The sequence below is a fragment of the Strix uralensis genome, chromosome 24 (genome assembly GCF_047716275.1).
Source record: "Strix uralensis isolate ZFMK-TIS-50842 chromosome 24, bStrUra1, whole genome shotgun sequence".
Classification (NCBI taxonomy): domain Eukaryota; kingdom Metazoa; phylum Chordata; class Aves; order Strigiformes; family Strigidae; genus Strix; species Strix uralensis.
Window position 1 is genome coordinate 5,757,831 of NC_133995.1, and position 27,979 is coordinate 5,785,809.

General features: G+C 44.2%; 1 protein-coding gene and 1 long non-coding RNA gene across 3 annotated transcripts; one reads left to right on the forward strand and one right to left on the reverse strand.

The window, feature by feature from the left end:
• Positions 1-3,704: 3,704 nt before the first annotated feature.
• LOC141954160 (uncharacterized) lies at positions 3,705-11,619 on the reverse strand. Of its 2 annotated transcripts, none has more exons than XR_012632114.1 (5): positions 10,773-11,619; positions 10,230-10,284; positions 9,673-9,743; positions 9,069-9,285; positions 3,705-4,594 (listed from the first exon to the last, which is right to left on the reverse strand). It is a non-coding gene; the product is annotated as an uncharacterized LOC141954160 (long non-coding RNA). The 2 variants fall into 2 exon arrangements; XR_012632113.1 differs by lacking the exon at positions 3,705-4,594 and adding an exon at positions 7,792-8,337.
• APOBEC2 (apolipoprotein B mRNA editing enzyme catalytic subunit 2) lies at positions 5,722-27,352 on the forward strand. Its single transcript, XM_074893420.1, is given in 5 exon segments — positions 5,722-6,772; positions 8,407-8,610; positions 9,056-9,194; positions 18,877-19,034; positions 26,805-27,352. Coding segments are annotated over 4 exon segments (1,011 nt in total). The 5' UTR covers positions 5,722-6,772; positions 8,407-8,437; the 3' UTR covers positions 27,346-27,352.
• Positions 27,353-27,979: the final 627 nt, after the last annotated feature.

A 27,979-nucleotide genomic window follows, 5' to 3' on the forward strand; every position in this document is an offset into this window, starting at 1 on the left:
CTGGGCAAATTCAAGAGAAGACAACCCTGGAGGTATGACTGTCACTTAGACCATGGGGTGAGATGAGCTTGTTCCAGCAGACATGACCGTTCTGACATGTATAAAGTTGGGCTCTGCTCTGCTTTCCTGGCAGTCGTACAGCTTTCTGGATAAACGCTGGAGTCTGTCCAGATATCAAGAGCTCTGGCAGAGCAATTTCATGTCTGCACTCAATATACCATTTAGACATAGCCTTATCATCAGATGGCTGTGGGGAATACTGCAGTAATTCAGTGCCCTTGGATGGAGCTCTGTTGTAAAGGAGGAACCTCTTCTGTTAAAGTCAGATTTTAGAAGACCTGATTCAGCACAAAGCCAGCAATAAATTCAGTTTTCCACTTACACCAGTCATTGAATGAGAACAAACCACAACATTGTCTTTATACAAGTCACATTTCTAATTCAGAACTCCCTCTCTCCAAAAATGCCCTCACATTTGCTTGAACCGTAACTCTGCCCATCAACTCGTTCACCAGAATAGTCCAGGGAAGTACCCTGGCATTTACCATGTGCTGATTGTGCTTGTCTGGGGGGATTTACACCTGTGATTTAGGTGGGGTTATTCTACACTTACTCTGCAAAACCTGGACCAAAGGTCAGAAAGCTGAAACTGGATGAGGTCGACATGGCTCAGATGACACCCTCTTTGAACTCCACGGCAGCACACAAGTAGCACAAGATGTTTCACAACCCTTCTTTCCTTCTGATCTTCTTGCAAAAAATCTGTAGTTCAACAACGACAACACGTCACGACCACGGCTCAGCTGCTTTTCCTTAAAAATAAAGCAACCTACCATCAAGGCACCAAGCAGCAAGGCTTTGCCAAGGCAGCAGGACAGCTTTCTAAGAAGAAATGAGTCATTTTTAGCAGCTGGCACATGTGAGGGAGGGAAAGGCAGAGCCATAAAGACAGCAAAATTCTGGCACTCTACAGCTATTAATAGATGCTCATTTTGTTATTTGCAAGCAGTGTCACTCCTGCTGCATCCCCATCTTTGTTATTCCCTGATGCAGATGTTGTCAGGGGAAAACACAACTGAGCATCGTTCCCAGCAGAAGCGTTGTGCTCCATCCCTTCCAGACCTTGTGGCCAGCAACTCCTCTGCTGCTGAATGGAAAAGACCACGCTCCTGTGTGGCCCGTCATTGCCAAGGGTGAAGCCACCACAGGAAGAACCACCTGAGGAACTGCACTTGAAAGCCACTAGAGAAGGGCACTGGGAGCAGATACTGCATTTCTCCTGTGACCCACTTGCTGGCCCTGTCGGGAAGGTGCTCAGATGTGAAGAATCTGCTGCTGCAGCCTTCTGGAGAGGGTGCTGCAAGAGGCAATAGTCACTTTACTCACACATCTCTGCATTTGGGAAAAAAATAAGGAAAAAGAGACTGGCTTGTAATGACTCACTAACAAAAAAAAACAAACGGAGGTCCTAAATAAGAATGACACCAAGGTTGGGGCTGTTAACTCAAGGAAAGGATGCACACTTCAGAACAAATGTAAAAACCCCACTTTTTTCACATCTTCCAAATGTTGTGGTTTCTCTTCCTTTAATAAAAACATGGGTTTCTGCAGAATCTTTACCTTTATTTTCCCTTTGCTAGGAATTCTCTCCAGTTCCTGTGCTCTTTCACTTTTTCACTTTTTATTTCTGCTATGACTGAAGAAACACAGAAGAAAAGCATAGTTCTCCTAACAAAAACTTCTCAAAGCATTGTTTTGATGCATTTTGACAGATTCACAATTCTCAGAAAAAACATTTAGACCAAAAAGCAGCAGTCACTGAAGTCTTCCCTCCTAGTAAAAAGGCCATTTCCATTAAAAGAACAACAAAATACTTGGATATAAGTTTCTTAGCCAATCTAATCTTGGGTTGAACTGCACAGTAAATGTGGATTTAGAGGTAATGTTGCTTCTGAGGTCTTGTGGAGGCCTTGAATTAACAGGTTAGGGTAGAAAACTCTTTTCACTGAAAATCCAAGACAGCTGATCCGTTTCTTCTTCATAATGACCAACCTTGCAGGCTGACTGATGCCTTCCCTAATACCTGGACAAAGCCTGTTTCCAGGTTTTACACTTACTGAGCCCTGGGTAAGCCAAGGGCTTGACAGACCCCTCAAACCTGGAAGAGCCCCTGTGAAGGCCCCTGACCTCCTCTCGCTGCCAGCTCAGCAGGGCTGCGCCAGCAGGAGGGAAAGGCAAGTTATAAATCGCAGGCAGGAGGCTGGGTTAGCCAGGGTGTGTGCAGGAAAGGGTTACAGCATCCTGCTCCAGGAATGAGGCATCCAGTGCACTGCAGTTCACCACTGGATGCCTGTTGCTGGTGCTTTCCCAGTTCACTACCTGAACCACCTGGCTGGGGGAATATCTGAGAAGTTTTCTTACAGTTGCAGAAAACACCACTACGGGCCCAGAAGGCTATCTGCTGCTTTTTTAAGACCTCAGGGAGGTCAGTGCTGCCCCTCAGTTTCTGGCTTTCCTCTGAAAGTACCGGCAGGAAAACCCTCTCCCCAATTTTTTCATAACTGGTGAACATCACGCCCTTACTACAAAGGCCCGGCTGGAAATCTGCACCAGTGTAATTTAGGGCACATCAGCGCAGGAAAGTGAACTTGATTTAAGTGAGAGCATCACTTGAAACTGCAATAGCTTTTCTCAATTAACTCTGCATGTAAGAAAGACCTTGAAACGCATTTTAAAATGCTATATTAAGGCATTAGAATATCCTTTGTGAACACTATTATTCTGGCTCACTTTAAACCTGATACCCCGACCTGACATTAATACCAGGGTGGTGATCATGACTTAGTAAAACATAACTGAGTTGTGATAACACTTAACCCACTGCAACACAACACCCTGCCACTGACTTTGTACCATTTCTGTAGGTTTGGTTGTTTTTTGTTTTTTTTTTTCCTGAGGCAAGGGCTGAGTCCTCTGAGGCAAAAACCCAGCCCTCTTCACATCCCCAAGCACCATCCTCGCAGCGCCAGAAGCCCAGCATCCTGCTGTGCACCATGCACTAGGGGTGGACGACGTGGGACAGCGTGGTCAGGGACACCAGTTAGGTGCTCTCGCTTATTTGACTGCTGCAGGTGAAAATTAGCGCTCCCAAGTACTCTAGTAAAGCAGGTATTACTGGTCACTGTGGTTGAAGGCAAAATATTTTATGTCACATTAGTGCTGGGCTGGGTCTGTTCATGTGGTTAATTAAGAGGCTCAGCTAAAGAGTGGTAATTTGTTAAGCTGCATAACTTAATTGCTTGCAATCATCTGCCTATCCCCACACTAAGCTACTCCTAACTCGAAAGAAGGTGTTGAACTGTGTCCGTTAAAATTTATTCTTTTGTCTACTGGGGCGCAACTTCTGCGTGTAGATAAGACCCAACCATTCCCCTCCCAGTTATCACACACAGGCAGCTCCGTACACCAGCCCTCGTCAGCCCTGCTGCTGATAAACAAGCAGTGCTGGGAAAAGCCCCAGTAGCCAAAATTTACCTCAAAACCCCGCCTGGCCTTTCAGCTCACAGCCAGCCACAGACAGAGCCCTGCGGGATGCAGAGACAGGGAGCCGGGGTGCGCCTGGTCCTCCCCGCCAGCAGAGAGAAATCAAAGGCTGAGCCCTAAAAAATTAAGGAGCCTTTTCTGCTATTGAGCTCACAGCAGAGCTTGTTCTTGTGATTAGCTATAATCAGCCGGGAACACTAAAGGACCTTGTGCCTTACAGAAGAGCCAGTGCCCCTCTGCATCCAGATACTGCAGACTCCTGCAGGCAGTACTTAAACACACTGAAAGCTGGACTTTCATCCTAAGAAAGATTTGTTTCAAAATTCCCTCTAGTGGAGAGAGTATGGAAAGTCAAGCTGCAAGGTCCAGCTCATCCAGCAATCCACATCCAAGCTGTGAGGGGCTGGGAGCTCTTGCGCTGGCCTGCCCAGGTAGAAAAAAAACAATTGTCCAGCTGGAAATTCCTATATCATTTCAGATTATCCGGAATTTTTATTTCAATAGAACTGAAAACTTTTAAAGACAAGCTTTTATTCACTAGAAATAAAACTAGGGGATTTTTTTTTTTTTAATGGCTTTTCATACTGAAAAATTGAATGTTTTATCCTGCACTGTCGAGGCTGGCAGGTTTGAGTTGCTCGGAAGAGAGTGATTGACATAAAGGTTCCTCCCTGGCCACCGCTGTGTCCTTTGTGGTAGCTCGGCGAGCACGCTCCCGCTCTCATCAGTGGCAGACAAACCAGGATGACTTTATTGCTGATGTAAATCAGAGAAGCTCCGCTGGCTTCCGAGGAGCACTGCAGATTTATGCCAGGAGCTGACCCGGCATCTCTATTTTCAAAAGTAGGGCAGATTGAAATATGCTGTTTTTCAATAATATATTCAGGTTAACAGGGCTTTTATATTTGGGCAATTAATCTTGCATAGACTGAGAACCTCTTGGGACAACGTGCAAAGGTTGCTAAGAAGAGGATAACAAACACGGTTGTGTAACTCAGTTCTCCCATGTCTTTTCTTTCATGAAAACACATTGCAGTGATCCAGCAGTGATCTGAAACCCAGCAGTAATATTACTTTAATAATCAGAAGCATAGCAAGACATAGTATAGAAATTATTTTACTAAGAGGTAGTATTACCTCATCTTGTATTACTGTAAAATGATTCAAACCAGAAATATTGAGACATAAATCTGTAGTAACAGAGGAAAACCAATATTGTGCTAGAGAAAGTCTTTCCGGTTTATTGCAAGACTGTTCCCTCCTGTGGCACGTGCTCACATACAGAGGGGGAGGCCTGGGGCACGCACACACGCTTGTCTCGGTGTGTCTGTGCACGTCCTCACACTCTATTTAAAATCACTCTGGATCCCTGGTCGCTGCCACTGAATTCTCTTCCCAAACCTGATCCTTGTCCTTCTGCGCTCCCTCTCGCTGTCTCTTCTGCCTGTCTGCCCAGCAGCGTCTGCCAGCGTCTTCAACGCAGCCGTGACCTAACAAACACCGTAACAGACGCTATTCCGAGCCCAGACAAGCCAGGTGTACACATCTTCCTGTGTAGGGACCAGACATCTGCCCAGGCAGGGGCATCCAGCTTGCTGTGATCCACTTTGGCCAAATCTGTTCCACATGATCCCATTTTTCCAGGTATCTCCGTGTCTTCACTTACCCCTTCCTGTGCTCCAAAGCTCAAGTAGGACCGATACGTGACTTTTAAGCCTGCAATTGCCTCTACTATGTTTTTCCTCTTTGCATTTGCTATTCCCCAGTCACGCGGCAGCTTCACAGATTTACTGCGATCCTTGTGATTTGACCCTTAGTTTTTAATTCTTCCACCATATCAGGCTCTAAAACAGCCTGCAAACACAACTGCTGTATGCCAAGCAAACCAGTAATCATGGTTTTACGCTCAAGCCTAGAGAAGGAAATACCACCAACTAAAAACTGTTGAACTGCTTGCTTTCTGGCAAAGTTGCCAAAGCCCGGTGAAGGCAATGCTACCCAGCAACCCACATCACGACCGCTTCAGCAGAGAAGTGGCTGACTGCAACGGAAACCATTCAGTCACATATAGTAGCTGCATCATTGCACGACAGAAGTTTCCAATCGCAAATAGCAACAGACTCTGAGAGAATATGCAGGTGGCTACTGCTTGATTAATGTGCGCTGCATCTGTTATTTCAAAGTGGCAATTACACTGTATAAACACACCACTGCATTGATTTATGCTAGCTGAAAATCTGTCCCTTTACACTGTTTTTTGCTTTCTTTCTCCTCCCACAAAAAATAATTTCCTTCTGAGCCCAATAAACCAGAAGATCTCATTGGTTCTATGTTATAACAGTAATATCACATTCTGCTAGGAACCAGCAATTCTGCCTCTGGCCATGAAATTCAGGTAATGACCCATAACTGAAGTAAATTAGTGTTTCATTTCCCATCCCTTGCAGACAGCTTACTAATGGAAATTGATTTCTAGCTTTTTTCCTTTTTCATTTAACATGCTTGTGTAATGTCTTTATTTTAGATTCAAGTGGTTTCCAATGAATTTTAGCCAAAAGGCTAGTGTACAGGCGACCACCAAAAGCGTCTGGTTAATCAATGTTGTGTTAAACAGTGCACAGGGGACCGGCACGGCAGGGACAGCCTTGGGCTCCTTCTGTCCTGTGCTCACACCCACGGCCACGCTCTGGGGCAGACCCTGAGATGGGGGAAATCAGCAGAGCTCGCATCCACGTAACACACACAGAAGTCCTACTGTTGTGGACCTGAACCCTTACGCACAAGCTCTTATACAATTACCACGTTCACTTATACGTGACATACTGTAATTTATACTTTCGTGTGCCCAATGCATTCCCAGCCCGATAAAAGGGTGCTTCCCTGTCCCATGCAGCCACCCTCTAACCTACAGGCGAGATCCTTGTCCTCAAACCAAGCCAAGAGCCTCGGATGTCACATCTCAGTGCTGTCTGGACCTAGAGACCAGTCCTGCCCTCCGCACGGTTGCTCAACCACCACCAAATCCCCTGTAATTCTTGCCAAACGTGGGCTCTCTTGTGTAATCTGATACAGCCACCAGTGCACGCACACACACCCTTTTTTCTGCTATTTAGGTAAAACACAGCTGACAATTTCTTCATTGTATAGCAGCACCAGCATTAGAGACAGGAGCTGGCCTTGGATGTCCAACCCTTTTTCTTTGCAAGGGAGAGAAAGGCAGTAAGAGACGGTAAGGTTTTTTACAGCTCCTACCCAGTTAAGTTATAACAGCTGTGAGACAAAATAAGGTTTTATAACAGTGTTGTGTTATTTTCAACCCTCAGATACTTCTGCAGTCTATCAGGTTAGTCTGGCAACTACAAAGGAGTTGGGAGGAGGGAAAAATCTACTTTTCCCATTTTACTTTTCTGAAGTACTATGGAGGAACCAGAACTCAGCTGGTGCTGTTTTACACTTTAAAAGCAGGACTAACAGCTATTATTTTTCTCAGCGTTCAGTTGATTTTTCTGGTTCCATAGACACTTTAATAGTGCTATAAATTGTCTGGTAAAGAAATTGTTAGTTAGAGATGGTGTCTGGGGTATTTGTTCCTTATTGATGTGTAAATTGGCTTGTACTGCTGGCGTGCGTTTCTAAAGATGAATGCTTTGTAGCATGATGATAATAATAACAATTAGCAGAGGATATAGCAAAGTGTTAATTGTGAATTAAAATCCCAAATAGAGATGACTGTGCAGATCAGTCTTCTCCTCGTGCTCCCCGTTTCTCTGACAATGCTCAGTGTTCCAGGGACATTTCCCTGGCGAAGGGAATTTTCTGTCCACGCTTCTCTCTTCTTGCATTGCTAAACCCAAACTTTCCCGAGTGCATTTGCTCAGGTGCATTTTGTGTTTATGCTGATAGCACAAAACTGCTGTGCTCCTGGTGAATCCTATGTGTTATTCCCAATGAATGTTAATTTGGGTTTAATTCCTTAATGGATCAAAAGGGCAGGTGAATACAGAGACCAAAGGAAGGAGAACAGAAGCCTGGGAGGTTCAGAGCCCTGTAGAGAACAATGTCAGGGGAAGATACCAGACAGAGAATGAAATGCTAGATGTCATCCTTATCACAGCTATCTTGTGTTGGAGCATAAAGTAATTACTAAAGTAAACATTCCTTCCTTCTATGCATGAGGAAGACCGTGAGCAAGTCAAGAAACTACTCTTGTGCCTCAGCTTACCTGCTTACAGAGGTGAGAATCCAACCCTGCCTGCTAGGGCTGCAGGGAAGATTAAACAAGGTTCATCGAGCACTTAAAATATTCTGTAAGGATGTTGTCTTGTTATAGACCTCATTTAAAATATAAATCCATGGTGAAAAATTAGATGAAGTCAGAATGGACAGGGTTTTCTGGGCATGATCTGTCTGGGTTTTCATATTCAGAATAGTATGCAGAAGAGAGAGAGCAGCTCCGCTGAGACGCGTAGCCTCCGTGAACATACATTAAGGTTTGTGTACTGTCTTAGGCGTTTGGAGGAGGAATGATAAAAGTAACTGCAGTCTTGTCTTCTAAGAATATAACCACCTTAGCTGAACCCTCCTACATGAGTGTTGTAAGAAGCCATGAAATAGCAGGGAGGAGCCACTTTGCTGAGTAGATCAAGGGGAAAAATGTCACCATGACAGAAATAATTATCCCTATTTCAGAGATCGGGAGATGGGCAGAGGGGAGCCAGCAGCAGAGCTGAATACAATATTAAATACTTACCTTCTGCCTGACTGAAGTGGAATATGGACAATTAGAGAAAAAGCCTGAAAGATCAAAGCAGGAAAAATGTCCTTTTAAAGTGATAATCGATTATTGTTTTTAACTTACATTAGGCGAAAGGCTACTTCAAGCCACCAAGGAAGGATGTGGACTCATACTGTTGGTTTTACTGTCCTGCCTCATGTTGGAGGTTTCCTTGGCTGGTTCATTAATCGAAAAGAAATACCTGGTTGGTATGAGAAGCTGAAAAAACCTTCATGGTGTCCACCCCGCAAACTATTCCCTGTTGCTTGGACTGTCCTGTACACTGGCATGGGGTAAGTTCTGCATAGCGCTCCCTCTCTCATCCTGCTGTTTCTGATGACAGAAGAGCAGTCATTTCAAACTCTTTCATCTGCTTTTTGGGATATCCCTTGTACCCAAATCAGCAGGGCACGTCAGGTACGCTACCTACAGCCTGGGCCAAATTCTGGGCTGAGTTCCTCAGATTCACACTGCAGGCAATGCTTTTGGCCAGGGGCACAGCTCGGGCTCAGCTTTGTAAACAGATACTAAAACAAGTCGCTGTCCTGGGGAAGTTGTAGGAGCCACACAGGTATGAGACAGGCGCTGGGTTTGAGAGCAGGAAGGGACACGGACTCAGCTGTCATGCAAGGACGACTGTCCTGCAAATCCCTGTTGCAAAACAACCTTACACGAAAAAGACTGTGTCTGTACTAGGGATTTACCCGCTGCAAAACTGATGTGTTTCCCTCTTCACAGCTATGCCTCCTACCTGGTATGGAATGACCTGGGTGGCTGGAGCAGCAAAGCTGTCGTCCCGCTTGGTCTCTACGGGGCTCAGCTGGCCTTGAACTGGGCTTGGCCTCCCTTCTTCTTCGGTGCACGTAACCTGAAGATGGTAATGTACCTGGCCATCCATTCATCTGCTGGAGGCTTGTTTGCTGGTGTCCCTGCCACACGGGTTTTGGGGCTGTTTGGAGGTTTTTCAGCTAGCATTATGCAATTGTAAAGAGAGATGCAAGACGAGCTTTTGCTCAGATATCGTTTTCTAGACAATGGTATCAGTCCCTTCCACCCCCACCTATCTTGCCATGCAGAGAGCCGGCCTGACCAGAGCAGGGCGGGAGATCAGGGAGTCAGTAGCCCAGCTGCTGCATCTCCTAGTTAAGGATTCAGGGTTAGAGATAAGTCCTCTGGAAGTCACACCCTGTGCCGGCAAGCAGCAAAGTTAGCATCCCTGGGGAGGCATATTAGCTGTGAGTGACTTATCAAGCAAATACAATGTGCTGTGCATTGCAGAGCCTGTCAGAGCCTGTGCATGAAGGTGAGGCACAGCACGGCAGAGCTGACTTGTGTTGTATTCAAAAAGCACTTACCTCAGGGGCCAAGGCCCAGAGGTGACAGAGGCACAGAGTGGGATCTATATTTCCATCTGAATTTTGTCACTCTGTGGATGAAAGGTACATTCAGAAAGTTTGTTAAGTGATAACAGCCATCGGTACTAACGTAAGCCTGTTTCTGATCTGTCTGCACAGGCGTTATCAGCAGAAGGGGGCACTGATCATCATAAACATTATGTATTAATCTTGATAATGAACAAAAAGATGAACATTAGTCTTGGTTCCTGGTGTGATACATTCAGATCTCACTGATTAGAGTTCAGAGGCAACATCCTGGGGTTTAGGATCACTCTAAGTGACTTTTCAGTGCTAAACCTCCCCCACTCCTATTTCACCTCACCACCTTTAGTAGGACGGTTTATAGTTGTGCCAGGGAAGACTGCTGCATGTTCCCAAGAGCAAGCACCAGGGTCACTGTCTTCTCTCTCCTCCAGGCACTGATTGACATCCTGTTCTTGGACGGCCTGGTGATAGGCACGATGTGCTCCTGGTACCGCATTAACAAGATAGCAACGCTGCTGATGGTGCCTTACCTGGGCTGGCTGGCCATGGCGACTTGTCTCACAATCCGCATCTGGAAGGACAACCCTGAGCAAAAACCAGGAAAGAGTGAATAAGAGCAGGACAGAAATGAAGGCATTTTGTGAAACTAAACTATGCTGATGTGAACCAAGATCTAGTAATCTGGGGGATTCATTCTGGGACAGGCATCAGAACATGCTTCCTCCTCCCACCTTCATCGTCGTCGTGTAAAAGAAAGGTTTGCACCATGTGCCTGTGTGCTCCTTTAAAGTAACCATGCATCCTTAACCTGGGAACTATTTTCTCCAGCACTGTTGAGGTTTGGGGGCTACAGCTGTGTGGTGACCTTAACTCTATTAGGTCAAATTCCATTAGCCAAATTAGGATCTCATGATATCAGTGTAAATCAGTGTAGCAATCCTGGACACCCCTCGAAACTGCCACCATTCCCCCAGAGAGCAGAACTTGTTCACACATGTTGTAAATCCCATCTGCTCTGCTGGGACCAAACAAAAATGCCTTTCACTCATGCACACCAATTTTTAAGAACTTACTTGATTTTTTGCTATTTGTGCTGTTGCTTCATTTTCATGTATCACCTGGTTTCTGCTTTACACCATTAACTTTTTATCTGTCAGATACTGAGCAAGTAGTAATCTGTCTTGTTCTGCCAGTGAAAGGAGACTGGGCACTTTGACTTCTATTTGTGGAGTATCACACTTCTTGAGTTTCATGCTACAAGATAAAGCAGCAATGATTAGAATGCAAATGCTTCTCCCAAGAGGAAATTTCTCTTTCCCACCTCTGTGTGCTATTCCTCATCGGAAACGAAAAACTAACATCAGTGCCTTTGAAAAAAATACTTTAAATGTTTTTTTTAAGTACGGAAGCACAAGAGCCTTTGTAAAATTTAAGAAGTTGCTCATGCTGCCTCAAAGGTTGTAATTACGTGATTGGCAAAAAGCCCCATGCCAAGACTGTCAGGTGCAGTATAGGTATCTCATCCCAGAGTCTTTCTATTCATGAATATTATTAATCAGGAAAGATTAAAACACAAGTAGTTCTCCAGAGCAATGGGAGCAAGCCATGACGGAATCAGACACAAGAGGTGCGTGGACTAGCCCTTGTCCATCCTTTATTCTGGCCATTGCCTTTGACACACCTGAACCTTAGATGTTGTTGTCTACAGAGAATATTTACTATTATTTTTTAATTGATAGAAGCAATATATGTGAAGAAAAGTGGTAAGTGGATCTTCTTTCTGGCAGCTGATTGTAGATTAAGGTGCGTGGGTAAACTTGCAAAGGGTGGGGGTAGGAGGGCTTAGCTGGGCATGTAAAATATTGTATTTGCTTTTAATAAAACTAAGCCACTTTTGTTTGGAGAATAAATAAATCCAGGTTACTATTGTTTTACTGGTTTGGCACTAGGTTTGCAAAAACTCAAGGGATCCTGTCTGGAGTCCATGGCTTGTGCTCTGGCTCCAAAGGGAGGGGGATCGCAGCAAGGCTCTGCAGGGCTCCAGCAGCCAGACTCATCCCCGAGTGCATGTTAGGAGCAAATGGGCTGTGTGGGTTTCGAGCCTAAAGGTCCCAAATTTCCTTCAGCCCCTGCACAGCAGAGACACACTCACCTGGGGATGCATCCCCTTGACAGCCTCCTCCATCATGCTTCACCCACAGCTTCAAGGTAAGGAAGCTAATTCCTGGGTTTGGGTCCTTCCTGAGTCACACCAATCCTGATTTTTAGAGATGCTGAATGTTCCCAGGTCCAACTCATCACGTCAACAGCAGAGCCGGGTGCTCAGCCTGACTGAAAGCCGGGGCCAAGAGAAACAAATACCAGTAGCTGAGAGCAGATGAAATTTGTAGTACCTTTTTAAAATTGGTCATATATCTTGCTTTGTCATTTTGATCCCATCTATTATTTTTCCCTTCTAGCTACAGGACACCTTTATACAGGACTGCTGCTGCAAGCATATTGCTGTAATCTCCCGAGTAAAAGCTGCATAAGAACAGGCCATTGAATAGATGTGGCTGTAAGCAGGACTAGGACGATAAAGCACGAGCACTGCAGGCAGCACTAGAAAGATCATTAGCTACTTAAAAAAAGTCCTATATATTTCAGGGCTTTCTATAACTGTATGTTACCACTGAGCTTATTTACAGTGATGTCTTGTCTATGTCTTCCAGAAAGCCACATGCCAAAGGACAGGAAGACATAAATTATTTCTTCCTAAAAAGAAGCTAATATCTGGGCTGGAGATTCAATTCAGTGGAGTTAAGAATGATTTAGGGTGCCTGAACATCATTATGTCTGTCTTTTCCTAGTTAGCATGGCAAAGCCACGAGGAATAGAGATGAGCAGAGCCACCTAGTGAAGTCAGGAGGGATAAAGCAAGTCTTTACAGTGATCCCTGCTTTTGAAAAGGGGAAGAACATTATTTAAATCACATTTAAATTGGTGCCTCTAGATCTGGTTCACAGCTGCAATGTTTTAATAACATTTCCAGATTCACTATACGGATGCATGTTTGATCAGCTTTCATAGTCCTCTTTCCCCTTCTTCCCAATTTTTTCTGCAGGTAAAAGAAAATCTGGAATTAAGAGTAATAGATTTTTTTTTGATCTTTTCATGTTTGCCCTCCCCATTTTCCCAACTGGTGTGACTAGCTGACTTGTTCTTGTCTTCGTTTCAGTTCCTCTTCCTTCCAGTCCACCTATAAGTGCACCAATAGCTTATCTTTGCTACTTGCATTTTCTTGCAGGCAGCAAAAATAGCAAATGTTCCTACATGGAATATACATAATAGCTTGAAATCAATTGACAAATTCAGCAAAGCACCCTCTTGTATTAATATTTAAAGCATCATTTAGTATATTTGCTACTTAAACAGATACACTAAAACTCCTTGCATAAAAATAACTTTAATGACATTTCAAATCCAGTCATCTAGAAAATTTCGTAGTTATACTGTGCAGTGCAGACCAAAATCAGCCTTTGTGGATCTACAGGGGCCCTGGTTTCCCATTAGTGCTGCGTAACAGGGCTTGTGCTCCTGGTCACTCGATGGCTGGAAAAAGCATGTGGCTGTGCAGCCCTTGTCTGGATCCATCCCCGTGTTACAAACAGACCAAAGGGAAGAGGAAAAAAAACAAAACAAAAAGGTGCTAGAAATCCAAAGCACAGCGAGGAACCTGGCTCGCTAAAATCAGTGAAATTTTGCCTCCGACAGAGAAAGGGGATTTCACACGCCTGAGCTCAGGGCTCTCCTCCCTGCCATACGCCATCTTCCCGAGGGGCCCTTTTTCCCAGGGGATCCAGAAGGAGCACTGGGAAGTTTTGCTTATGCCAGCATTAACCAGGCGGCAGACAGGCTGGATCACCTCAGCAGGCACGCAAGGTGTTTGTCTAGTCCCCCCCAAATTAGTTTCTGGAATGGATACCCTGTCCCACCCAGCATCAGGAACATTCATAACCCACGACGGGACATGTCATGGTCTACATGATTCAAGCAGTGACTCAGACAAAGGCCGTGCATTCGTGACAGCTTTCATGGGGTCGTGGCATTTCGAGAGAAGAGCCACCTCTCAGATCACCATGTCTAATGATGATCCCTCTCTTCAAACTTCAGCCAGTCTTTCCAGAAAGACGTATTTGATATTAAACTGATCGTTACGCTTGATCTTAGCCCAAAGGGCACATCCCCGGGCTGCTGGATACACAATATTTGTGCATAAACAAAATCTTTCTGCCCTTCAGTCCAGCCTCTTTTCCTAAGCCTTGTCTCATTCAATAACTCACCAGCTGTTCCAGAAAACACTCTGGCTTCAGTAGTAAGGAACTTTAATTGATTTGCTGATGTCTGGAGCTATGTTAAAATACAGAGTCAAATGCTAGAGAGGATTTGCTGCTGTGTGCATGTAAACTTCAGAGAGCTGACTAGAGTTCAGCAGCTCTCCCCACCACCCCTTTGTTAGCATGGGGTGGTGCAGAATATAAATTCCTGTGGCTTTGAACACCTGCAGCATGGCTGGGGCTGACCTTCCCCTTGAACTGCTCCCAGTAAAACCACAGCAGAAGCCCAGCAGGAAGGAGGTTGTGCTGCTTGGAGCTGTCATTAACTTCCAGTTGGGCTTGGAATTAATCAGACAGCCAGCAGCACCTGCCAACAAAACAGACTCTTTCCCAGCTCTACAACAGCATGGCTGTGCAAGGGTTGGGGACCACAGGGCAGGGAGGCCCAGGCTTTAGTTGTGAAGATAAGGCAGGCAAGGAGGAGAGAGCATCGCTTATCTTGGCCTGCACCACGGCTCACTTCAGCTCTGGTGTAGCACCCACCCACGGGGAGCTACACAGAGGGACGTGGGCACTGCCCAGGTCAAACCCATGGGATGCTGCAGTGTCTGACACCGGGGTTCCAGCCCCTTCTTTTAAATCTTGGCATTGTGGTCCTGCAGCAGGAGAGGAGGGACAGGTGAGAGCCTACAGGGGCCGAGGGAAGGAAAGCTGCCTCTGCACATCACTGTCAGAGCGTTTATTTATTTATCATGTAACGGTAGTTACAGCTGGAAAAAGCAGGAGGGGGATTGCTGCCAGACAATGTATCTAGGGAGATGTTTTGTTAGTGCCACCAGCTGTCCCCTTGGAATAGAGAGCACGTCTGAGCCATGACTCACACAGTCAGTGTCTTATTTCACTCTCACATCTATCCAAAAATGTTCCTCCAGCCTGAGAATGCAATAAAAGTCTCCTTTTCCTGGCAAGGACTTTCGCAGCCAGGTCTCTTCTACTGCCCCTTTGTGACCAGGAAAGGAAAACAGTCATTTTAACTTCAGGAAAGTAACTCCTGCTGCAATTAGAGGAACAGCAGACAACCTGCCTGGGAGACAGGTCAAGGGAATACAGTACTCTCTATGTGAGATACATATTTAAGATAGGGGAAAAAACACATCAGATTGTTCAGAGATGCCTCTGAAGTCAGTGAAGAAACTATTCTGGACTTGGATGGATGCAGGATCAGACCTTAATATCCAGTACTCTAGCAAAGCCAGAAAGCTTCTCCCAGAACAGGTTGTCATTGTAGCCTTGCCCTGCTAGCAGTTGCCTTTGCTGGCAGCGCTCCCACACAGAGAGCTCTTCAAATCTTACTCCAAGTTGGTGTCTTTGAGGTCTACTCCTCCCCATTACTTCATCTAGCTCTGCTGAGGCATTCTGGCCTGACACAGCAAAGCAAAACAGAGGGAGACAGACTGCCAGATGTTGTAGGACACATCTGTCACGGGATGGAGAACAGGCAGGAAACCACAGCTTGGGTTCGTGCCACTGAGATGGAGTTGGCTCAATGGCCGCCCCTGCGGCTGCGGTGCAGGGTTGTGGTCACTCCGTCGGAGGTTTCCCCACACACGAGGCGCGGCTGCTGCAGAGGATTGCCCACGAGGGAAGAGCTTGCACCTACGGGCAGCATCCAGCGGGCTGGGCATGGGGAGAGGCCACGGGGCTCTGCTGGAAACGAGCACGGTTTGCCCCATGGGGGAGCGAATGGGGAGAGGCAACGGGCTGATTCACATTGTCCCTGCGTGAGACCCGCTGCGCGTGCGAGGATCTCTTGTGCCTCTTCTGTGGCTGAGCAGCAATTCCGCTGTGCAGGGCTCTCCGAAATTCAGAGTCAACTAAATAAACCATTAAATCAGTGGGAAGAGGGGCAGGGTGGAGGGAAGCCTCAATAAAAATGCTGGTTGGCAAGTGCAGTGATTTTAGTTAAGCGAAGTGCCGCTGGGAGGCAGGTCCTTACGTGAGGCTAGCCGCGTCCCCGGCACCTCTCAGCACCCGCTGCCCCAGCTCCTTCTCTGAACTAGCTGACGGAAAAAAATTTCCGTCACTGGCTTCAGTCATTAGGCCCATACACGCACGCTCCTGTACACATGTGCGCACTTCGGGGAAACCAGGGTCACTTAAAAACAACCAAACAAAACTGATCAAAGCTTTCATTCCTATGGCTCTAACACAAAATGTCAGATTGACAGCAACTCGGTGGTGTCCTTTTATATTTTTGGCGCAGGCAGACGCTGCAGGGGGGTGGATCATGACTATTTAGTGCACTGCCCTAGATGGAGCTGTGAAGCAGCTGGGGAAGGGCCGGATAGAGGTAGAGTCTCAGTGCCACATTCCCGAGATTAGATTAGAGTTCGGCGCTGAACCCTGCAGAGGGGCCAGGCCAGTGAAAGTTAAGGCTGCAGGGAAGATGGGACCCTAGCCATCAAGAGCTTCCAAAAATAAAGAAAAGTGGGTCAGAGGGACTGAAGAGGGGCTGGAATGCTTCTTTAAAGTATAAGGGTAAGAAGGAAACAAGCTGTCACTCATTAAGAGAGGATTCCCATCCCCAAAAACACTGCCTGAAATGTCAAAGGTGAGAGTAATTGGGCAGGGGAGTTGGAATTTGAGCACAGTTACCATGCAAGAGGGAAAACACTACACCTGCCCTCCAGGAAAGTATTTTAAGCTTAAAAATAAATAAAATTCTGCACCATCAAAATGGAAGATATATGTTCCACGGATAGGATGTCTTGGAACTTGTCAAATCCTTGATTGCGCTGTTGTCACAATACTCTCCATGCCAGCTGTGTCAGTCATCAAATAAACAACTTCTCATCACTAGCAAACAGTGTGGGAGTAAAAGGGGGGGGGGGGGGGGGGTGCTCTGTCCCCAGAACAACTGCGTTTCAATGATGTTACTAATGAAAAGCTACAAAGGATACTGTAGCACAGACAGACAGGCTGTCGTTAGCAAGGGAGCTTGAAAGAGTAGCCTGAATGGATTATCTATGACAATAATTTATCATCTGTCCAATGGCATAAATTCATTTAACTCTGTGGTAGTGCAGACCCCTCTGAAGAGCTGACTACAACAGTATCACAAAGACTGAGTTTGGCCTGAAAACAGGTATTCACACCTATTTGATTTCCACAGAATACAGTTTATCTTCCACAAACTAAGAGCAGGTTTTCCACTAAGTACAGACTGAACATTCAATCAACTATAGCTCAATATTTCATATTTATCCAAATCTTGAAGATGGTGGGTTCTGAACTAAGTGAAGAACCCAAGATACTGGGGATTTGATTTCCAATACGCTTTGGCTAAAACATGAGTTCTGCACAGCTACACGTTTTCCATTTTCTTTCACCCTCATGGCATAGCAGGATTAGTCTCTGAGAAGAATGTTACTGAGGTTTTCATTAGGCTTGGCTCACATGGGATTTATACAAACTTTAAATGATTTAGAGTGAGAAATTGGAAGAATTTCACATAATCCTGAAGGGAAAAAAAAAAGAAAGAGAGACAACTCCCCCAAACCAAACATATAAAACTCTTTTTAGAGCTCATGTGAAAGCTACATTACCCTGGAGTATCCTTCTAAGTCACCACAGCCTCTTCAAGAAATCTGCTTGATGCAGTGCCGAGCAAACCAAACATCCCAAACTCGGGTCAGTAAAATCTTTATAGTCCTTCTTGTTTCTCTTTGTATGAAAGGCAGATTCCACACCCACACTAGTTCAGGCAAATCCCAGTAAGTACCTTACCAGAATGCCTCCAGTACTCTGTCCTCGGCACGCTGCTGACACCAGTCCCAGTTATTACTGCACAACCACAACACTTCACTTCTCATCACACCTCCACCACAGGCTCTCATCTGTCCGATTCTTTGGCTCCAGTGCAATCACTCATTCAACATCTGCATCCTCTGTGACAGTGAAGGTGAAAGAAACAAAGAAATACTGCAAGAATCACTAAGCCCAGCAGTTTTCAGCTGCTTACTCTCCCCTGGCTATGTTATCACTCCCAGTATGCTGGGCACTTTTCAAACATTCAGGCAACAGAGAGAAAAAATGTAGAACAACAGGCAGATGCTCAGCACATGCACTTGGAATTGCCCTGCATCAGAAATACTGCCCCACTGTGAATTATAAAGCTGACTTTAAAATATCTGGGAGAAGGTTCTGGCTTGAATTTATACCAGTATGATCTGACACCAACTTCAACAAGCCAGATTTCACTCTGTTCACCTCCTGTTTTCAGTGTCCCTGCATGGATGCTCAGGGTGGAAGGCAAGGCAGGTCTCCTGCTCCTCTGAGCATTCCTACTGTGATGCTCCAGGTGGCCCATGAAGCCAAATCCACCAACAACGGGGATTTTTCAGCAAAACAAATGGGGACTGCCCCTTTCCCCTCTTGCCTGGGCCAAAACAGCGGTTCTTCAAGGTCAGCAATATAATAAACAGGCAAAAGAAGGTAGATGGAAAAGCTGCCAGCTCTGCATCTTGCCAGCTATCTGTCACACTAATGGATAAATAGATACTCATGCTCCCAGGATTTTCCATCCATTGCTTAACCCGCCCACAGTGAAGTCGTCACTTAATTTTAAATTAAAAGGGGAGCAAGAGAGATTGGTAAAAAAGACCTGGAGAAAGCAAGGGAAGGAGGTGACATCTGAGAGCCCTGGGTCATCCTACCCCATCCAGCCTCTATCACTGCTGCTTTGTTCCATATTTAGCTCCTGACAACTGTGCCTAGTGCAGGGACTCCCAGCTCTGTTTTTCCCTCCTCCTTCTGCTGTCTCCTCTCCCTTAGAGCTCTGAGAAATTGCTCTTTTTCCCAGTGGCCATAACTTAATAGCCCTACACTCAAGAAGATGGCAGAAAAGCAGGAAGAGCCCAGCAACACCCAGAATGGTGAACCTGACAATGCAGAAGAGGGCGAGGAAAAAAAGAAGAAGTTGAAGCGGGAAGACCTGCCACCATTTGAAATTGTGACAGGGTAAGAGGTTTAGATATAAATATGAGGGTGCAAGAGAGTGAAGTGGGGATGTTCAAAGGTCTCTGCCTCAGCTCTTCTGTGGGGTAATTAAACACAGCATCTTCAGCCAGTGCACTTCTGAATATTCTTAAATGGTGTAAGCACGGCTTTCATTATTGTGGGATTTTGTTAAAAGTTTCGCCGAGTTTTGCAGAGGATGGATTCACACCAGGCAGGCAGACAAATGTTTGTTTTATACAAGCAGGTCTGTTTCTGTAGTGTTGACTGATTCCCTTACAGGGCAAGTAGTCCCACTGACTGCAATGGGATCACTTGCCTGCTGGTATCGGGATGGAAGGGATTGGCCCTTGATGAGCACTGAATATTGATTTCTTGGTGTGATTAATGGCTCTTGTCTGAAAGTTTCTCTGTCTGTAGATTAGGAAAAATACCCCTGCTATGGCTGATTTGCTTTATGGACCTAAGGGACAGATTTTTCAAGAGAGCTAAAAGTCCAGATTTTCAAGGGCTCCACACCCACAGCTGGAACCTGACTTTCAAAAGAGCCTAACTCACAGAAAGGCACCAAAACAATAGGCAGTTTTCAAGACAGCAAAACAGCAAGCAGCTCCTTTTGCTCCAGTGAGTCTGGCCTTTGAAAAAGACAGATATAACAGACATCTACTAGGAAGCTGAACTCTGTCAGACATAACTGACAGCTGCAACTAGAAAAAACTCTGTAATCTGCTATCTCTAAGCATTTCAAAGTGCTCATTGTAGTAGTAGCAAGATGCCCTATGTCATTCTTCCCTCTGGTCTCCCTGCGCAGTCACCAAGGCAGTGTTCCCAGCGGGTAAACCAAACCCATGATTTCTTCCAGCTGCTCGAATGTAAAACTCAGGCCAGACTCTAAAATCCTTCTGCCTGTGACGTGGTCACTGGTAAGAAAGATTCTGCAAATAAGATTTGGCTGGCATTTCTGAAAATGATGGATGAGGCAGGACAGCACCTATGTCTGATCTCATACAATTGGGTTATGTCCCTGCACAGGGGTGAAAAAAAACATTTTCTTGTTAAAATGTGTCTGCTCTGAAAAAAAATCACTTCTTGGGGTGGGGCTGTTCACAGCCTTTGGTCTGTCATACACAATCACAGAAATAATACATGTCTGTTAGAGCAGTGACTTAAAAGCACATCCCTCTGCTAGGAATGGAGCTAAGACACCAGAAATTGTTTGTATAAGCCACTGCACCAACAACACATATGGTGACAACTTCCAGACACTTAAGACATGTACTAAAATGAATCTCAATGAGGAAATTAAATTTTTCAGCCTTAGAGCTCTCAACTTGCAATTAAAAATGCTAAGGAATTGGGCAGTATCTTCCAACTTCCTTACTAACCCCAACGACTTGGATAGGAATTGGTGTGCTAAGCATGGATGAAAAATATTTTCTCAGTGTCATCCTGCAATGAAATTATTTGTTGAAATGACAAGGGTGTTGCAGAATTTCGACAGGACTTTCCACTCCAGAAAGGCTGCAGCAAGAATGCGAGGGATGACATGTGCTTGCAGAGGGGGTAACAACAGGAAAACTTAACCTGCCAAGGCTTAGGAGTGAGCCACACAGCTGGAACTGCACCGGGGCAGAGGTACGAGAGTCAGAGCAGCAAGGGATGCAAAGAAAGCCTCGGGTAATGCTTTCCTAGGGACGAGTTAAAGTCTGTGCTACGGCATCTACGTACATTAAGCTGGTACCAGCTGGTTTTCACATTCTATACCCTGATACCAAGCAAGACAGGAGTTTAAGCTTCTGAAATGAAAGTACTCAGGCATTGGGTGAGGGACCATAGAGCTGTCAGTATGTGAGTATTTATACCATCCTCATCACAGTATTATTTGGAAAATGCTTATATATATCTGGTGAATTCCTGTAGGAATCATGACTAAGTCTCCTCTGGTTATTAGCTTATTACTAATATGCTGGCTATTAAAGGTGAGAACGAGGAAGCAAAGCAGGAATCTTAAAGAATCCTGAAAGAGGTACAGAAAAATCCAGCAATTTTTACTTTCATTTTAAGAAGTACACTGATTTCAGACTGCCTCGACCTGGTATGATCGCTGTTTGGATTTTTACAAATTTTCAGCCAATAAAGCCAGTTACGCAAATTCTGAAAACACACATAACTACCACTGTGAAAGAACTTACATTCAATTACGTTGCATTTCAGTTTTAGCCCTTGGATTAGGGACATCTTATGACACACAGCCAAATTTTCAAGCTGTTGCTCATAGCTCTAAGGAGTCTGGCTTGTAAGAAAAATATTGGGAACCTAATTACTCTGTTTAAGAATATTACCTCCCTTTTTGTCAACATTTGGCCCAACACAGTCCTGGATAAATATAAGCCTCATCTGTGTACATTTCATGACATTTAAGTAGATACATTTATTTACACTTACCCCAGGGTGTAAATGAGGCTCCTTCTAGCAGTGATAAATCCTTGGTTCCTGTTACAGTTGATCATTACAGACTTTCTATAATCAATAAGCCCAGCATGAATGTGTTTATTTGTGAATAGCTGTCAAAGCGCAAGCAAACCAACACTATTTTATTGGCTCAAATAACCTAAGACCATAGTTTAAATAGTCATTGAACAAATATTTAAACCTAAAGAACATGTCCTACTAGTTTACAGCATCTTTTAGATAACGCCACATTTTTATTCTCTCATTAGAAGTTCTCATTCTCTTCTCCTACCCAGCGTGCAATAGTGCCGGGGTCATGCTGGGCAGCTGCTGGATTCCTCCAACCTACCTTATTTCAGTAAACTTAAAAGCACATTATCTGTTCAGTCCAGTACCATTCTTACAGACTGAGGTTTCTGTCTCAGTGTTTCAATCTTTTTCATCTCAGTATGATCTAACATGACAAAACACTTTGCTACCCAGGGCAAGTACTTCAATAAATTAGGTTTGAGGCATTGAGAGAGTCCCTAAAGATCACCACTTAATGATGGTCTTCAGAGAAGGAGGGGAATGAATATTTCAACTTTTACCTTCCCATACACTGCAAGTGAGCTATGTGACCACCTGCATCCTATTGTTGGAGCAGGTGATTATTAACAGCATTGTGACAGTTCAGTGCCTGTAAACAATGATTAAAACAACCTTCTATATACATAAAACTTACCTGCAAGTCTTACACTGAATATGATGCCTTTACTGGAGAGAGAAATGGCAAGAAAACTTCACCAATTGCAAGAAAAAACAAAAGCAGAAAAGCAATTAGCCTAGTCACTGCTATCTATTAAAAAACACAAATATCAGCTATTTCAAAGTCACATGCAAGACAACACAGCTTTTATGTTTAGCATTTATAGCAGTACAGCTTCTAGTATAAGAAAAGATGAGAATGGAACTCACATCTCCTAGGCATACTTTGTTAGCATTATTTTTCCTTAATGTTGGGGAAAAAAAAGGGGGGGTAAAATAGAGATATTAACATCTGTACACCACCTGTCATTCAAACATGGGAAAACAGCCTTGCCAAGGATTGGTCATTTACTCAGGAACAGTCTATTCAAAGCTAGACTTGAGTTTCCAAAGAAGTTGGCTTAGTTTGTTGCAGTAGTTGACACAGCTATTTCATGCTTTTGATGCTCAGTTGTTTGCAGAGAGATTTAATCTACCCAAACAAACAATACAATTATGATATTTCGCTTTGCAGTAAGTTATGAGGGTCATCTGCCAAGCATGCTGTAACTCAAAGGTGGGCACATGGCATTTAAGTACGTATGTGGTCTTACGGTACATACGGTTTGTTCTTGCCCATTCTGTCACTGCTGAATCACTCGCTACGGGGCTTTCCAGTTACTCACAGGAGCAGAGACACCTTGCCCAAACCCCCACTGCTGGGAAGAGTCACATAGCAAGGCCTCAGCTAAGCCCTGTCAGGACAGAAGTTTACAGTTTGCACTTGTGCTGAAATGTCCTCCCTGCTCTGGTTTACATGGGATTAAGCAGATTCTTGCTAACGAGCACACACAGCTCATTGGTTGCCTCTCTATCCATGATCAGCAAATTTTCCAAGCTCTCAGCCAGCTACTTACAGACTTGGAAAATGCCCTTAGCTTTGTTTATATTCTTTATCAGAAACTTATTAAATTAAGCTGATGCATATTCCATGTTACTAGGAGAACAGATTTAGGTGAACATCCCAGTTAATTTTAGACAGACGCTGACATGATAAGCAATAAAATCCATCTAGAAGGCCTGACTAAATACACCTCTGAGTCAATACATCCTGGAACAGATCACTGCTGTTTAAACAGTTCATCAAAACAGAGAGACTCAATCTCATCACTGATGTAACCGCTTTGCAGTCAAGAGAGTTAAATCAGGAATGAGCTTCCATGTGACTCTGATGTGCTAATTTAAATACATGATGTTATTTTAAAACAACTTATTGTAGCCTTACAAACTTAGCTCTGAAACAAGGCAACGGGTGGCTTATGTCAGACCCAACATAGCTGGACTTCAAAGGAATCGTTAATTAAAGAATCATTAACCAAAGAACCACTCATTATCTAGGATATAAAGCAGGAAAAGCACTATTCTCAGAAGCACGTGAATGTTTTTTGTCTCAAAGAACAAGAGAAAGGAGTTCAGGGAGTAAGAGGTACTATGTTAAATTAGAGTCTGATAATGCTCTCCAATAAAAATCAGTGGAAGTCTTGTAATTCATCTTAAAGAAAATGAGACTCACTCTAACAGGTATAAGTCATCTAACGTAAGGGAACAGAGGTCAAAATGCTAAGAAAAGGAAGTTAAAGAAGTCTTTCTGGGTAGTTCAGAAGTTGTACAAGCCAGTGCAATTTTCCCTTATCTAGGCTTGTGCAGAGAACCATAAACTAAATCATACCCAAACAGCACTATTTATTTGCTCATTAATCAAAATAAAAGTCTGTATCCACACTACTGCTTCTCATCCCTCATTAATACGCTGCCAGCTAAACCAGTAATAGCATGGAAGGCTCCCAAACAGCCTTTTCTATTGTTTAAGTCCCATCTTGTACAGATCTCATCTAAGTAGAATTGAACAATGTAAGGGTTTAATTATATCGTTTAAGAAGCAGCTGAAAACCTGCTTCTAGTAAAATTTCTAAAGCCAAACTTGTACTCTAAACTTCCACTGTCACGAATCAATGATACGTGAAAAGAATTACGGTGGTCCTTGACTGACAGCAACAGTCGATATTCCCAGCGTAGATGCAATTCTATGAACAAAATTATTTTGCCTCGTACATCTTGTTGCAGTTGGAAGACTAATGATCTTCCTCTCTCAGTACAAAGTACAACTGTGCCAACCTAACCGCATCAACTCTCACACCATTTGGCCGGGATAGTACACTGATATTCCAAGTGAAGTTGTTCATCTGTAAAATCAAGCGTTGGGAAACCCAAACCAGAAGTGGGAACTAACTCCAGGCCTTTTACTGTGAATCCGTGTAGCAGGCCCAAACGGACCCTAGATACTACTGTAGTATCATAAAAAATTAAATAGAGAGGGTGTTCTTTTATGTTTTAACTTTCTCAAAAGCCAAAAATGCCACAGGGCTTTGGCAGCAAAAAAAAATCCTGGCTGCATTAGGACAAGTATGGAATATACACATACTGAAGAGAAATTTCTGAAACTTTCTAAGTGGAATTAAACATTTATGGAAAATTGTATTTAAACTTTCAAAATAACACAGCTAAAGAAGCTTGACAATAGCTATAATTTACTCTGAGTTATGTATTTAGACAGCACACTAGTTCCAATTCATTTCTAAGCAAAAGCCCGTTTGCTCACGGTACGTGATGTAGTGCTTGGAGCCAGGTATGACACACAGAACTCCCAAGTGCCTATTCCCTGGTCCTTCTGCTCAGACATTCCCATTCCAATCCCTCTGATCTGCACAGAGTATCAAGCTATTTGGGGCTTTTCATGCAGTCCTAGCAAAGTCTCGTCCTTTGCACTCTATAGGAAGACATCCACTGATTTTAAAAGGCATCAGATCCAGCTCTTCATAACCCGTCCTTACTCCTGACCTGCAACCATCCCACATTTTCACCGTCCCACACCAGCATTTCCCAGTAGCAAACCAACAGCACATTGTCGCTCCCACATTCCCAAGCGAGCGTAACATACTGATTTTGATTCTTTTCACTCTTTTCCATACCATTCGCTTCCACTGTCTCTGGAGACATCTTGTGAGATGTTGCATCACAAATTGTTCTTTCCTCTCAGGAGAACAACGCTTTGCCACTTACTCCTGCAGCCTCATTGCTCTCCCCAATTAAAATTTCCAAGAGTCTGAGAATTTCTCCTGACCTTTGCTCAGTGTACCCCCTGGAGAGACTTGACATTATAATCTGACTATAGATGAGACCAGGATGAATAAAACACTTACTGTTTTACAAAGATTCATTATTGCCTCACTGGGAATATCAAGGTTATAGGTTCACCTAAAGCTCAGATGAGAGGAGTACAACATGCCAGAAGATTACTAGTGTGTAATAAATGAAATGTTGTGTTACTACTTTTCATTATTTCACTTTGGCTTTGGCTACTCTGTGGAGTCTTCACTCCCATCCTTTGTAGCATTTAACAGGTCACAACGCATGTTGTCAGCAGGATCTTTTTCATCTTTCCACCTCACATCCTTCAAATACTACCTCTTGTACCGATGTGCTCCACAGCTAGGTGCTACAGGGGCAATCAGGAAAGCCTGGTACTCCACAACAAAGGAACAGGTACTATGAGACGATGCAGCTTTTTCCTTTTTCACCTCTTCAGTCAGCAATGCATAAAAGCTACACACAGTACTTTAAGGGACTCATTTTAACTTCCCTAATTAACAGCAGACTACCTTGTCTGGGTGCAAGAGGATTGCAAACACATTACTCACTGCGATGATTCACTTTGGACTATGCTTATTGAGAAGCCCAGAATGCACAACAAACTAAAAAAAGTATCTCAGGTTTATCAGTAGTATCCATGAGACAGCTATCAAGCTTCAGTAGGAAATACACTTTTTCATAGCAAAGTTAGATTTTATCTCAGATATTTTATTAAACCAAAGTCGCAACATAATCCTAGTGAATATTAGTATTCAGCTGATACTGGGAGAGTAAAACTAGAACACACACACAAACCGCAACTGATCAGTCACACTTGCCTCTACTCAGAGGAGATCCAGACTGCAAAAGCACTGGGGGTAAAACATTAATTAGCAATGCCAGAGTTATCATCCTAACAATTCAGGACAACAGATCCCACAGATTAACACTGCAACACCACCCTGGAAGAACTATGTTAATGGCCTAGAAAACAGAACAGTTCAGGCTACAGATGCATTAAGACTGGGAAAGTGCCAATTGCTGTCCCTCCTTACCAACAGTAAATATCATAGTCTCAAGAAATACATTTCAGACGCAAGTTCCTCTTCAAATACCTCAGTGCAGATACCAGAAATTCCCAGTGCAAGTTTGTTAAAATTAAGTGAAAAAGACTAGGTAGTGATAACGGGCCTGGAAGCCTCACCACACAGCAATACTAGCTGAATATCTTATAATTTTTAATGTATTTTTATCCTCCTATTAAAAGGCATCTCCTTTTAATACACGGAGAAATACAGCCACCATAGATGCAGCGACTTGTCCAAGATCACACACAGGAACTAAACCAATGCTATAACCCTTTATTATCTGCCTCTGAGATGCTTCTCTCCTCTCCACTCTCTATAGAGAGCGCCTCCCAGCCATGTTTTTCAAATTCCAGTTCAGAAACGTGGAATACAGCTCAGGCAGGAACAAAACCTTCCTGTGCTACGTTCTTGAGACCCAAGGCAAGGAGTCAGCGACTTCTCGGGGTTACCTGGAAGACGAGCACGCGGCCGCCCATGCAGAAATGGCTTTCTTCAACACAATTTTACCGAAGTGCGACTCGAGCCTCCGCTACAACATCACCTGGTACGTCTCCTCCAGTCCCTGCGTGACCTGTGCTGATCGGATAACTGAGACCCTAAAGAAGAACAAGAACCTGCGTCTGACTATCATGGTAGGGCGCCTCTTCATGTGGGAAGAGGCGGAAATGCAGGCTGCCCTGAAAAAAATGAAGTCAGCTGGCTGCAAGCTGAGGATTATGAAGCCTCAAGACTTTGAGTATGTCTGGCAGAACTTTGTGGAACAGGAGGAAGGAGAGGAAGCAAAGGCTTTCGTGCCATGGGAGGACATTCAAGAGAACTTCCAGTATTACGAGGAAAAGCTGGCTGAGATTTTGCACTGAAGCTCACGTGAGTGAGGATTTCCACTTGGTCACTTATCCCCCTGTATTAGCATTACTGACTCCTCTTTTTAGTTCAGGTTGTTAAAGGTGTAGCCCAGAGCCAATTTCAGTTACTGTTACTCTCACAGTATCTGGCTGGGTTTGCCTGGACTTGAATACCAAAAATAATTCTAGGCAGTACCTTACCCCTTCAAGTGGGCTTGTAACACTACAGTGGGCTGCTCCACAACAGAAATGTAAGGGATTTAGAGCTTGTTCTTTTTCTCCTCAGAGTAAAAACCTTCAGGAATAAAGAATAAAAAGGTACTAGAGTCACTAGATGCAACAAGAATACCTCACTGTTCCCCACATACATGATATTCAGGACACTTGTGGAAACAGTGGGAGGAATGTAGAGAAAAAGAGTTCCCCCACCCCCCAAAGTCTAGCCTCTAGAAAAAAAAAAAAAAAACACCACTACAGGAAATCACAGTTATCACTGGATAATTCCCTTCTTTTTTTAAGGGGTACTAAAGAGTCACCTATTTAAGCCATAAAACATGAAAGCACCTGAAGCTTCTAACATGTCTCTTTTTTTCCTTCCCCATGACCAATTCAGAAAAGATCTATGAAGAGAGATGCAAGACTTGGCTAT